Genomic DNA, 14152 nt, shown 5'->3' on the forward strand with positions numbered 1-14152 from the left:
GGTCGAATAAGACGATCATTCAACAAACTCAAATTAATTAAGACGAATACTAATTATTTTTAATATTACACATTCTAAGAATTTAATTTTAATTATAACTTTGTAAAATGTTTATAATAATAATTATTATATATATTTTATTTAATTTTTTGATAAAATTTTTTATAGAATTTTATGTATTATCCGTACAGAGTAAAAAAACATACACCAGTTACTGAATAAAAAAAGGTACGACATCACATTACAAAGTAAAATCCATGCCGCAATACACAAGATTAAAAAACTAAAAAAAATAAAAAACAAGAGAAAACACAACACAGAAATGAACGGTTTCCATATGCGGCAACCTTGCATATAAATGCATCTTTATTAAAAAGCATGAAATTTCTAGTTTACCAACTAATCGAGATCCACGCTTAGTTCATGAAGGCCTCAATTCCAATCATATCAAGCTGCATTGGAACATAGTTCTCTACTCTGTGCCATCAATCAGAACAGACCCATTCCTAATTTCAATAGAACTGAACTTCACTAGTATATTGCCACCATAATAAGGCAACAGTGCCTCCAATTGCAACACCAATAATCTTGACCTTGCTTTCGTTGTTTGTCTCTTCGATGGTTTATTTTCACACGTAGCACAAAATTTAGTTGCGATTGTAGATAATAATAATAATAATAATAATAATAATAATAATAATAATAATAATAATAATAATAATAAGAGAAGAAGAATAAATTCATAGGAGAAATTATGCCACGTAGCATATTTGCGGTAATATTATCTTGATCCCTTCTGAATACACATATTATGAAAAAATCTTATAAGTAGCACAATCTTATGAAAAATTAGTTCGATACATACAAGTAGTTGATGTGCATATGGTATATGCATGTAAAAGTACATTTGAAGTATTTGTGTAGCATAGATATTAAAGTGCTATGTGGTGCCCTGTCAATAATCATATTTGTGTTTAACCCATAAACAAAACAGTTTAAAAGTTGAGCTGAATAGTAAGGGTATGAGATACCTAACACCGAAGCAGGAACTCTGACATATAGATTATAGATCGTGTTCTGCATCAGCTAGGTGAACCCTCAAGTCATTAAGATCACCAAACCACATAGCACAACCACTCCCTGATCCCCTGGTGTCTGAGTTTGAATAAGCCATACAAGAACAGTTTCTGAAGCATTTCTCTCTGCACTCAACAAGATTCATATAATCAACAGTTTCAGCATCTAAGGACTTAATATAAACAACTGTATCAGCAGAGTAAGGTTGGCGTGCTTGGGGCCAGTAAAACCAATTAAATGTGCAATCTTCAAATTGCGTATAGAACAAATAAACAGGTAAGCCCTGATATTCAATTAAGGTTGATAAGAATCATCTAAATTTCAATAGGCTAATACTTTTTTCTACCAATGCAACAGCCAATTTCAAGCCTGCATAGATAACACATTTATCCCCATTCACCAATGTTACATATACTAATCAGATATGCAGACAAAAGATATCAATGCAAAAAAAAGTGAAATTGCTTACTTGTTCTGGTAGATAGTAGCCGTGATCAATAGGAATGAGAGAAATGTGGCCACCTGCCTCCTTCTTGAACAAAATGTTCCCAGCATACCTATATGCATTGGCCATTCTCAAAAACAAAAATCTGAAATTAAAAACTGCATAATGCAAATAATTTGAAAAGAGTACCAAAAGCGAAGAACAACAAAAATAGTACAAAATTAAAAATTATATACCTGTCAGCTTCACCAAAGGATTTGGACGATGAGCAACGGCGGATCTGAATGGCAATGCAACGATCTGCGACAAAGCTAATAATTTGAAATTAAAACACATAATAGACAGAAAGACAGAGAAATAGATAAGCAACAACAGATTAAAGAGGCTTAATTAATATCCTAATAGATAAAACCAAATCAAAATTAAAATAGTGAAAAATTCTCTGAAATTATAGTGAGAAATCAAAATTAGAGATACGAAGATAAAGTACCTTGACTGAAGGAGAAAATCTGCTTAACCGGAAGACTGCATGTTGTTGTTATCGGAGAAGAAGTTACCACAGGAGGCGGCGTTGAGAAAAGAACTACGCGATGCGAGCAACGGCAAATCTGGACGGGGATGCCACGATCTGCGACAATGGATGAACGAGCAGAGGAAGAACGCGGCGAAGGGGTAGACGATGATGAAGACTCGAGGAAGCGAGATGACACCGACGAGAATGGCGCTGACCAGGACTCGCCGGAGAGTGAGGGAGGCGGCAAGAGGGACATTGTGTGAGGAGAGAGCTCACTGTAAATTAGGGTTCAAAAATTACGTTTTTTTTTAATTTATTTTGAAATTTAATTTGTTTAATATATTGATTAGTAAAAAAATAATAGTGACTGATTTAGCAACCAACTAATTTATAACAAATTTTTTAGTGGTCGCAAATTCGGCCCCTAAAAATTACAATAGGGATCGATTTAGCGACCAATTGCTTTAACTCCATGATTTTATAGTTGGTCGCTAAAATCGGTTGCTATATTATCCCTTAGCAATCGATTTAGCGACTGCTACATTAGCGATCAAGTATTTCTTCAGTCTATTTTTATATCAGTTGCTAATTCGGTCGCTAAATTATAAAATAGCAACCGATTTAGCGACCAACTAATTTAAAAGCTGCATTTTAAAGTTGGTCACTAAATCAGTTGCTATTTTAACACTTAACGGCCGATATAGTGACCAACAATTATTAAGCTTGTTTTTATATTGGTCACAAAATCGGTCGCTAAATTAAAAATAGTGATCGATTTAGTCACCAACAGACCCAAAAGCCTTTTTTTGTTTTGATTGCTAACTCGGTCACTAAATTAAAAAAAATAGGGACTGATTTTAGCGACCAAGAGTGAGTAGTCACTAAATCAGTCGCTAATTGAAATTTAGCGACTGATTTAGCAACCAACTTTTTCTTTTCCTAAAAAATTTTGATTGGTTGCAAAATCGATCGCTAATAGCGACCGATTTTTTTGGTCACTAAAATCCGTCGCTATTCTGAAACTTTCTTGTGCTGCTCGTTCGACACATGTGTCTTCTATGTCAAATTGTGTGTTTTAATAAAAAACAAAAAAATTCTTCTTCAAACACGCTTGAACACACTTAAATATCATCATATGTCTGCGTGTCTAACTTTATTCTAAACATGTATTCTTGAAATAAATTTAGAAATAGTATATATTATTAATTATTAAAAAAATATTTAAATACTTTATATAATTAAAAAATACTAAATTAATTAAAAAATTATTTATATTTTAATATTATTAAAATACTAAAATATCATTATAATTTGTCTAAAAATATTTTATATATATCTCGTATCTCCACGTCTTATAAAAATTTTAAAATTATTTGTATGTATTCATGTATCATATCGTATTCTGTGTTCGTATTAATATTCGTACGTCATCTAGTTCATATGTAATTCTTTTTAAGCTACTAGAATTTGTTAATCCCAATCGCTATTTGGGGAGAAATGCACCAATACAAACTAAGAATTTTGCAATTCATAAAAAACATATAAAATTAGATACACGTACCTTATCAATTGAGGGTGGGGTAGCAAGGGGAAGGAGGAAGAAAAAACCAATAACAATGAACATGCCTACAATCTTGAGAAACAACGATAACACTATTTATATGAGATTAGTAATTGAATTTTGGAAAAAGAATAAATTGAATGAAAAAGTTTTGAAAAAATGGAGGTAAACTACCAAATTCATTGATACAAGATGAAATATAATTTAGCAGTAAATCATGCATCTGACCCAATTTGATGGAGAGCGTTCGATTTTGCCGTAATGAATATTGCGTCTGTGCTAATTAAGAGAGCTCAGATTAATTTTATCATGGAAAAATGAGTCCATGGCAAACTTCTAAGTAATTTGGCCACAAAGATAAAGTTGTTGCAATTCATTGCTATAGTGAGGAATTTTTGCCACTAATTTGAAGTTAAATTTGGCTAGATAACTAATAGGGGGTTTAGTCAACTCCTACCAACTCCTATTCCACCGGATCTAAAGTCCACTCAAACAAAAAAAAATTCACTCCGTTTATACTCCTCTTAACCCTAGTTAAAAAAAAAAAACATGTAGCTGCTTTACTCTCACTATAAGAAAAAAGTAATATTTGTAACAAAAAAAATTGTCACAAAAAATCAAAATTTTGAAGCAAAAAGATTTTGTAACAAAAAAAGGAACCGTTCTAGTATATTCCGTTACAAAAAGTTTTTGTAACAAAAAATGGAATTGTTACAATTCAAAGTGGTATTTTGTAACAAATTTTTCTGATACAAAAAACCAGAAGTCGTTACAAAAGTGGTAACAATGTTTGACCTTTAAAATGTTTTTCGTAACAATTTAAACTTTTGTGTCATAATATTTTGTTACAAAATACTACTTATTTTTGTAACATTTTTTATTCTTAGTTACAAAAATAGAAAATTCATTTTAAAATATTTAATTAAATAATTGATATATCAATTAATTTTCTAAATTCGCTAACTTAACATTTATATAATATATAATCATATAGATAATTAGAATATCTTACATGTCATTAAGATTCTTTTACAATAAAATAAGTTCTACAAATTCAACTAAACACAATTTTTTCCTAACATAAAATTGTATCATATTAGATTTATAATTCTTGACTCTTCTAACATATTTCAGTCAATATAAAGTCTAGTATGTTGGCATCAATTTTGTACCCCTGCAAATATGAGCAATGAAAATCAAAATTAAAAAACCACATATAACACTATCTTCATCAGAGTAAAAATTGAATTATAACTTACAAGTTAAAATTAACTAATTCTTTAAGAATCTATTCTCCAAATTTAAAACTAGCCAATCAAAAATGCAAATTATCAAAAATTGACAATTCAATATATAAACTCGGCCTAATTAATCATATGAAGAATTCATTAAATTTACATAAGTATCAATTGTCAAACAATCACTACAAAGCACAATTTCTACCAAAGTCTTCATAACAAATATACTTGACTTTTGGAAATAGTTTGGAAATAGAAAAGTACAGCAAGAATGAAAAAATAAAACCGAATTAACCAAAATTGATAATGAGTAAAAAACGCCAACTAATTATAATGAGTTTAAGCTTATATAGAAGGAGACTGTTGATAATAAAGCTATATGCTTCCTAACCAACTTATAACAAACTGAATAACAACTTGTCAGCTAAGCCACACTAATCCAGAGAGTATTAAGCATCTTTCATTTAGGCACTAATAAAGCATTATATATTAACAATTTGGTACCTTTAATGTTCTTTACTTTTTGAGTTGACAATCTAAAACTGTAAGCATAAAGGATGTCACCAAAATCTGCAAACCATCAAACAAAAAAAAATTATATATAAGACAGCAGAATGACTGATACAAGTAAGATAACAAAAAGAAAATTTATTAGTGTTTCTTAAGAGATTTATCAATTAAAAGATGGTCATATTTGCCTTAGAAATTTACATTAAGAAATTAAGAATAAGTATATGATATGCTTAACCATTCATTGCCGATTGTTATAATTAACTTGTAATATATTCAAAAGTTACATCATCCAAAGATTTAACTTTGCAAATCTATGAGCAGTTATGAAAATTTTTTACACGTCAATCATAAGCTTCATAGTTCATAGAAAGGAGAAATCAAAGGCTTCCTAATTTGACCAAGTAATGACATCAAAGGTGATTAAAAGCAAGTTTATAAGACTAACCAAACGAAATATCACAAAGCAAAAATCAAGCTACGGGATATCTTCGAGAGAACTGCACCAGGGGCGCAGGTACATAGAAGAAAAGGGGGGCAATGGCCCCACCAAAATTTTAGTTTTTATTTAAAAAAAAAAATTAGTCTAGTCCCTCCTTTCTTTATTTCCCAGCCCCACCTCTCTTTTTGTTCTATCTTTTCCAAATCCCTCCCTCTCTTTAATTCCTTAAAAAAACCCAGCCTAATAGCCCATTCCCTATCTCCTTTTTTTATTTCCCAACTCCTATCCCTTTTTTTAATTCTCAACGTACAATCATTCCCCAATCCCCATCCCCTTTTTTTATTTCCCAGCATACGAGTCTCTCCCTCTTCCCCTTCCCGCCTTGGCTTTCGAAAATTTCAGGTAACAACTTTTTCTATTCTTCTTCTTTTTTATCTCTTTAATCTTCTTATCTTTTATAATTTTACTTCTTTGACTTTTATTTTTTTGTTTTTTGCAGATTAAAAAAAGATAGTAGTTTAACAAGTGATTTTTTACTCCTCTTTCTCAAAAAAGTTCTATTTTTATTCTTTTTTATATATTTAGTTATTTACTTAATTAGTTAATTATTATTATTTGTTAATTAAGTTTATGTTATTATATGTTAATTTGTATATTTAATTTTTTTTATTAGTTAACTATTTAATTACAATTTTATATTATTTATACTCGGATGTTAGTATTATTGTTCTGAATTTTAATATTTTATTTTATATTGAAATATAATTTTTATATTTTATAAAGATTTAAACTGTAATTTACACTTTTCGCTAAATATATTTTTAATTATAGAAACTTATTTGGCCATTTGAATTATGAGTAAGTTCAAAACCATTGATACATTTTTTAAAAGAAAAGATCAAGAGAATGAAGATGCTTCTACTATTACTACTCCAATACTTGAGGGGTCATCAAATTTCATTACTTCAAGTTCTTCATTGAATAGCTCAAAGCGTCCACGACTTCTTCCAAATCAACTGGATGTTTTTCGTTTGGAAAGAGATCCTGGAATGCGACCAATGATTTGGAAGTTTCCTCCAAATAAAAGAGATGAAATCCGTCAGGCTTATATTAAAGTTGGGCCAAATCAACCAATTCTTGATAATTATCCATTTTCTGGTGATAAAAGTCATCGTCGCTTTCAAGCTTCATGGTTTAAATTGTTTCCATCTTGGTTAGAATATTCTATAGAAGATGATGCTATATATTGTTTTCCGTGCTTTCTTTTTGCTAAGGAACCTTCAATCAATATGGGTTCAAATGCTTTTATTGAGAATGGTTTCAGGAATTGGAAGAAAGTAAATAGTGGAAAAGAATGTGCTCTTTTGAATCACATTGGCAAAGGTCCTAACTCATTCCATCATAAGGCGCTGAAATCATGTGATGATTTGATGAAACAATCATAACATATTGACAAACTTCTTCATAAGCAAACATCAGAAGAGATTGAAAAGAATCGAATTCGACTAGGAGCATCTATAGATTGCATTAGATGGTTGACATTTTAAGGTTGTGCATACAGAGGACATGATGAAAGCCAAAGTTCAAGCAACAGAGGTAACTTTTTGGAAATGTTGAAATTTTTGGGATCTTACAATGAAAGAGTGAAAAAGAATGTTTTGGAAAATGCTCCAAAAAATGCTAAGTATACTTCAAATGATGTCCAAAAAGAAATTCTACATATTCTTGCTACTAAGGTGAGAAATTCAATCAGAGAAGAGATTGGAGATGCCAAATTTTGTATTATTGTTGATGAAGGTAGAGATGAATCTAAAAAGGAGCAAATGGCCATTGTTTTGAGATTTGTTACTCTAGATGGTTTTGTTAAAGAGATATTTTTTTATCTTGTGCATGTCACTGATACTTGTGCAACAACTTTAAAGAAAGAATTGATTTCTGTCCTTTCTCATTATAATCTCCAAGTTGAAAATATTAGGGGTCAAGGGTATGATGGTGCTAGCAACATACGGGGTGAGTGGAATGGTTTGCAAGCTTTGTTTCTTAAAGATTCTCCACAAGCATACTATGTGCATTGTTTTGCTCATAAGTTACAATTAGCATTGGTGGCAGCTTCAAGAGAGGTACTTCAAATTCATGAATTTTTTACTCAATTAAACTCTATTGTCACTATTGTTAGTGCTTCTTCAAAAAGACATGATCAATTACAAGAAGCTCAATCAATTGAAAATGCAAACTTGGTTGCTCAAAATGAATTAGAAACATACAAAGGTGTGAATCAAATAAGCACTTTACAAAGAGCTGGGGATACTCGATGGAGCTCTCACTTTAATTCTATTTGCAGTTTGGTAAAAATGTTTACTGCTACCAATATTGTTCTCAATAATATCATTGAAGACGGGACAACTTATGCACAAAGAGGTGAGGCTTATGGTGTTAGTAAAATATTATTGTCATTTGAATTTGTTTTCACTTTGCACTTGATGAAAGAGATTATGGGAATCACTAATGTTCTTTGCCAAGCACTGCAACAACAATCTCAAGATATTCTTAATGCAATGCATATTATTTCTACATCAAAGTTACTTCTTCAACAATTAAGAGATGGTGGATGGTGCAATTTTCTTGCAAATGTTAAAGATTTTTGTGAAAAACATGAAATTGAAGTCCCTAATATGAGTGCACAATATGTTTTTGGAAGAGGTCGATCTCGTCAACCAAGTGTGACAGTTGAGCATCATTATCGAATAGATGTATTCTTGGCAACAATTGACTCTCAAATACAAGAGTTGAATAGTAGATTTAATGAGCAAACAATAGAGCTTTTGACTTTGAGTTGTGCTTTGGATCCTAAGGACAATTTCAAATCATTTAATATTGAAGAAATCAGCAAGTTAGCAGAGAAGTTTTATCCCCTTGACTTTCCTTCTAATGAGCTAAATATTTTGAAATCTCAGTTGCAACATTATCAGCATGATATACCAATTCATTTGAAAGGCATTGGTACACTTTTTGAATTGTGCAACAAGTTGCAAGAAACGGGAAAATCAAGAACTTATCACATGGTTGATAAATTAATACATCTTGTTTTGACTCTACCAGTGTCTACAGCAACAACAGAAAAAGCTTTTTCAGCAATGAAAATTGTTAAGACAAGACTCCGAAGTAAGATGGCTGATGAATTTCTTGCAAACAACTTGGTCATCTATATAGAAAAAGAATTAGCAGCTATTTTCGACACAAATTCAATTATAGATGATTTTGAAAATAGAAAAAAACGTCGAATAGCTTTTTCATGATACAAAACTGTAAGTGGTAATTTTTATATATTATTGTCTTACTTTGATTGAGATTATATATATATATATTTTAATTTTATCAATAGAAATAATAATATAAAATATAACACCGCCCCCCCTAAATAGTTAGCCTAGCTCCGCCCCTGAACTGCACCATTTTAGAAACAAGTAGACAAAGGGCATTATCAAAACCTGTTGACTCAAATATCTCAAGAAATTTTTGGTGAATTGTATATTATCATTTTTTGTAACAACTTATTTCCTTTGTTACAAAACATTATTCTTTTGTAACAATCACTAATTATTATTACAAAATACTATTTTTTGCAACAATTTTAAATTTGATACAAATTTTTTGTTACAAATATTCCATTTTCTTGTAGTGTCTCCTACTCTGCAGACCGTCATCCGCGCCGTTAACCTCGATCACAGACCACATCTACGCCGCCGTCGCCTCCTCCAATGTTGATGTGAACAAGCCCATTGTGCCGTGTCACTTCTGCTGCAAGGACACCGTCCACCACAGTTGAGAAGTCACGCCGAGTTATACGCCTCCTCCGTCGCACTACACCGCCTTCCATTCCGCCGCCACTGCGTCGTTGCACCGCGTCGTCTGCCTCTTCCATCACATCGCGTCGCAACCGCCTTGACGCCGTGTCTCTTCCTCCTCCTCCATCGTGTCTTGCCTCCTCCTCTCCTCTTCCATCATGCCATCGAGTCACGTCCCATCCTCTAAAGGTTTGTGGATGTTGTTTCTTCAATTTATTGGATGTTCCTTTTATTCGAGATTGGATGTTTCTTTTATTCGAGATTGAGTATTTCTTGTGTCCCTGCACCAGTGACATAAATGGTGTTCTGCACGACGAGACGGCGGTTTATGCGACGAGAATGGTGGCGCAATGCTTGATGGACCACACGTGCAACTCGCTCAAGAAATCTGGCGAGAACGATGGCGCACCACGGAGGCAGCGATGCAACTGTCTGTGCGGCGGGAACAATTGCGCATTGCAATAATAGCAAAGCGGTGGTCTACATGAGAGAGAAGACCGATGCTATGAAAAAAAAGATTGACGTCGATGTATTTAGGGAGCGGTTAATTTACTACTAAATTTTTATTATTTAAAAACATAATTAATGTCATAATCAGATTCTGATTTTAAAAAATAATATAAAATTACTAAATATTAAATAGAGTCGTTTAAAATTGACTAGTTTTGTAGTTGGTTTCTTAAATTTTTTCTTTTTGAAATTGTGAAAAACTTTCCGTGGCTGACTTCTGTTTTTTTGATAATGTTATTTTTTTTATTATAACTTAATCATGCACACCAAAAGATTTTAATTCTTCGTTTATTTGGCTATAATAAATATTATCTTATTTTCTTTTAATAAATCTCTTTTACAACTATATATTTTTAATTTCATTTTACTTGAACTTTATCATAGATTTATGATTTAATATTAGCTCATTATCGTAATTTTTTTATTCTTCTTCATCATCTATGCACAACATAGACCCTTATAATAGTATTTACATAAATAAAAAAGGATTTATTAATTGGATAATGAAGACGAACTTATGGTTGCGACATCTTCTTGAAGGAGATTAAACACAAAACGCAATCCACATAAATTATTTAGCAATATCTGAAGTCGTCAGATATTTTTCCTTCTATATGTAGAGAGAGCATATATTTATTTATTAGACATCCTATATGGACAAAAAAAAGGACAAAAAAAATTAGACATCCTATATCCTTATTTTAATATTGTTTGTATTTTTATTTTTTTAATATTTTAGTTTTTAAAGTATCTTTGACATGATAATAATTAATCTATAATAAATTTAAAGATTATTTATCACTTTTTATTGACTAATGAATAGTTATATAAATAAGACAGAATTCAAATTTTTGATATTTACTTAAATGAACGAATGAATTAAATACTCGATTAATCCAAGTTAATTTTATATTTATTATTATTATTATTATTATTATTATTTATAAGAACTTCAAATTGGATAAAAATAAATGTTAAAAACTTTCACGTGAAACTTGCGTGTTTATATGGCAATATTCTCAAATTATTGGTGGTGCCTAACTTCATCCATAACCATAAATAGGGGTACTGGTAGCTAGCGAGTAGCCACTTCTCAAACTTGCATTGAGTCTTGAGTGTTTCGTGACTTGCAACAGCAACAATGGCAGACGAGGTTGTTCTGTTGGATACATGGGCCAGCATGTTTGGTATGAGGGTTAGACTTGCTTTGGCTGAAAAGGGTGTCAATTATGACTATAAGGAACAAGATATCGAAAACAAGAGCCCTTTGCTTCTTCAGATGAACCCAATTCACAAGAAGATCCCAGTTCTGATCCACAATGGTAGAATAATTTGTGAATCTGCAATTATAGTGCAGTACATTGATGAGGTTTGGAATGACAAATCTCCTTTCATGCCTTCTGATCCTTATGAGAGAGCTGAAGCTAGATTCTGGGTTGATTTCATTGACAAAAAGGTACCTCCTTTATTCTTAGTATTTCTTACAATCCTGTTATATTCTTTTCCTCTCTTTAACTTTGGTGGGTATAATGAATGATTTGAAGGTCTATGATTTTATCTCTCTTGTATAATTTTATCTTGTTTATACAAACGACAAATTGGTGTATTAATGGTGTAGGACTATAGATATATAAAGAGAAAGTCTAGGGACTAGTATTTTTATTGAAATTTAGCCCGTACTTAATCATAAAAAAAATGAGTGATTCTACACCATTCATTTCAAACTATTAAAAATATTAATGATAACTAATTGATGAATACACATCACAAATTTTACTGTCCCCTAACATTCCTATTTATTCATTAATTAAATGACTACAGCGCATTAGTTCCTAATCAATCTGTGTACTAAAATGTCATAAATACACTTTTTGTACCAAATATTTAATATGTGACGTTCCACATACCACGTATCCGTCTTTTTCTTATCGAAACGTAGTAGGACTCCACGGTTTTGTCTTCGTGGTATCGATTTCGGGGAACCCTCTACATTGAAGCTAAGCCATATTATTTTGGAATTTTGTGGTAATTAATCTTTCTACCCTTTTACCTGTCATTATCATTTAATTTTTATAGTAAATTCTTGGATCAGTCTTTTTATCTAAGAATGCATATTGGTCGAAAAAAAGACTTAAAAATTATATAGATAAAATAGAAGGAAGGAAATATATAATTTATTCAATATCAATGTTGATTATATTGCAGACATATGTAACATGGAGGAAAATGTGGCTTTCCGAAGGAGAAGAGCATGAGGCAAGCAAGAAAGAGTTGATTTCGATTTTCAAGCAACTTGAAGATGTATTGGGAGACAAAACATTTTATGGAGGTGACACATTTGGGTTTCTTGACATTGCTCTAATTACATTTTCTCGTTGGTTTTATACCTACGAGACTTATGGAAACTTCAAAATGGAAGTAGAGTGCCCTAAGCTAATGGCATGGGTCAAAAGGTGCTTTCAGAGAGAGACTGTGTCCAAGACACTCCCGGATGACAAGAAGGTGTATGATTACGTGTTTGCTTGGGAGAAAAGACTTAAAAATAATAAATAAATTAATTTTCCTCAACATATGTATTTTCAAGTTAAATGTTATCCTTTCTGTAATTTGTTTTATGGTATTATGTTGTGTTGTGTTTATTAGGGATGATCTTGTGTTGTATTTGGTAGGTTTTGGGGATATGGTACTTCGTGGCTTTGATAGACACTCTGGTGTGTCAAATATTTGAAGCTGAGGAGGGTTGAATAATTTTATGTCTGTCTAAGTTGTGCAATTATGATCAATCAAAAAGCTTGTGTTATATTTGGCTTATAAATGTTTCGTTACCATAGTTTTTCCGTCAACACTACAAAAAAAGCCTATTTATCGACGCAAAAATTCGACGGCTATTTCTCCCGTTGATATTTTTTGATGGTTTGATGTCGATATTTTTAAAAAAAATATAAATAAAAATAAAATAATAAAATCGACGACCTGTTCGTCGATATTTTTATGATGCATTAAATCTCTATAAACTATCGTCATATTGTTGACGAATCGGAGAACGAAAAATACTTTTATTTTAAAATCGATGGACATGGCGTCTATTTTTATATTTAAAATATCGACAACCTTTCTGTCGATAAATTTAAACAGTTCAGGTTTCTCTCTTAAATAAATAAATAGTGTGGATTTAATGTATAAAATAGATGTTGAAGGCATTGCTTTTTTTCAAATTAAAATCGACATGATTGGCGTCGATTTTATATAATAATATCGACGGCAATGTTGTCGATTTTAGTAACAATGTAAAATCCTCAAACTCATATTCTAGACAGAAACAGTGTCGATCTCACTACAAGAAATAATGTAATTATCGACGCCAAAAATCAACGGCCAAACTTTCTGCCGATATTTTTCGACGGCTTGACGTCGATAAAATAAAGAAAGAAATTATTAAAAATAAAATATTAAAATCGACGACAATGCTGTCTATTATTTTAGCAACTTTCAACACCTTCCTCTCATCGTCACATTGCCGATAATTGTTTTTCTTCAAAATCGACGGATCTATTGTCCATTTTATAATTATAATATCAACAATTTTTGCCGTCGATAAATTTTAACGATGGAGATCTTCTTTTAAAATTGGATAGACAGTATAAATTTATTATATAAAATAGACGATTAATATGTTGATTTTTGTTTTAACTAAAATCGACGAACTTACCGTCGATTTTTATCAACAAAAAATTATGCCCGCGTTTATTACCCGCGTCCTTCGTTTCAATCAATTTCCCAAACATTAACCCCAAACCTCCAGAGACTCAAAGTTCAGAGTGAAGCTGATGCTGCTTCTTCTTCTCCAACGCTTGAGAGTAGAGACTAGAGGCGGAGTCACCATCACGGAGAGAGGCGGATAGCAGATCAGTAGAGCTTCTTCTTCTACGACGATTGAGAAAATTAAACCCGCCGTCCTCCATTGGAGAGCAGAGCTTCTTCTTCTTCTTCTTCTCCTCCGCCGAGCCCGC

At 31.6% G+C, this 14152-nt stretch overlaps 2 protein-coding genes across 2 annotated transcripts; both read left to right on the top strand.

Annotated features, from left to right (window-relative positions):
• The first annotated feature begins 7397 nt into the window (after window positions 1–7397).
• LOC130940013 (uncharacterized) lies at window positions 7398–9083 on the top strand. The gene has a single exon (XM_057868070.1). The coding sequence runs from the start codon at window positions 7398–7400 to the stop codon at window positions 9081–9083; it is 1686 nt and encodes a 561-aa protein (XP_057724053.1).
• Window positions 9084–11155: 2072 nt separating this feature from the next.
• On the top strand, window positions 11156–12978 carry LOC130940338 (glutathione S-transferase 3-like). The gene is made up of 2 exons (XM_057868449.1): window positions 11156–11598; window positions 12348–12978. The coding sequence occupies exons 1-2, from the start codon at window positions 11284–11286 to the stop codon at window positions 12693–12695; spliced, it is 663 nt and encodes a 220-aa protein (XP_057724432.1). The 5' UTR covers window positions 11156–11283; the 3' UTR covers window positions 12696–12978.
• The last annotated feature ends 1174 nt before the right edge of the window (window positions 12979–14152 follow it).

The sequence above is a fragment of the Arachis stenosperma genome, chromosome 7 (assembly GCF_014773155.1).
Source record: "Arachis stenosperma cultivar V10309 chromosome 7, arast.V10309.gnm1.PFL2, whole genome shotgun sequence".
Taxonomy (NCBI): domain Eukaryota; kingdom Viridiplantae; phylum Streptophyta; class Magnoliopsida; order Fabales; family Fabaceae; genus Arachis; species Arachis stenosperma.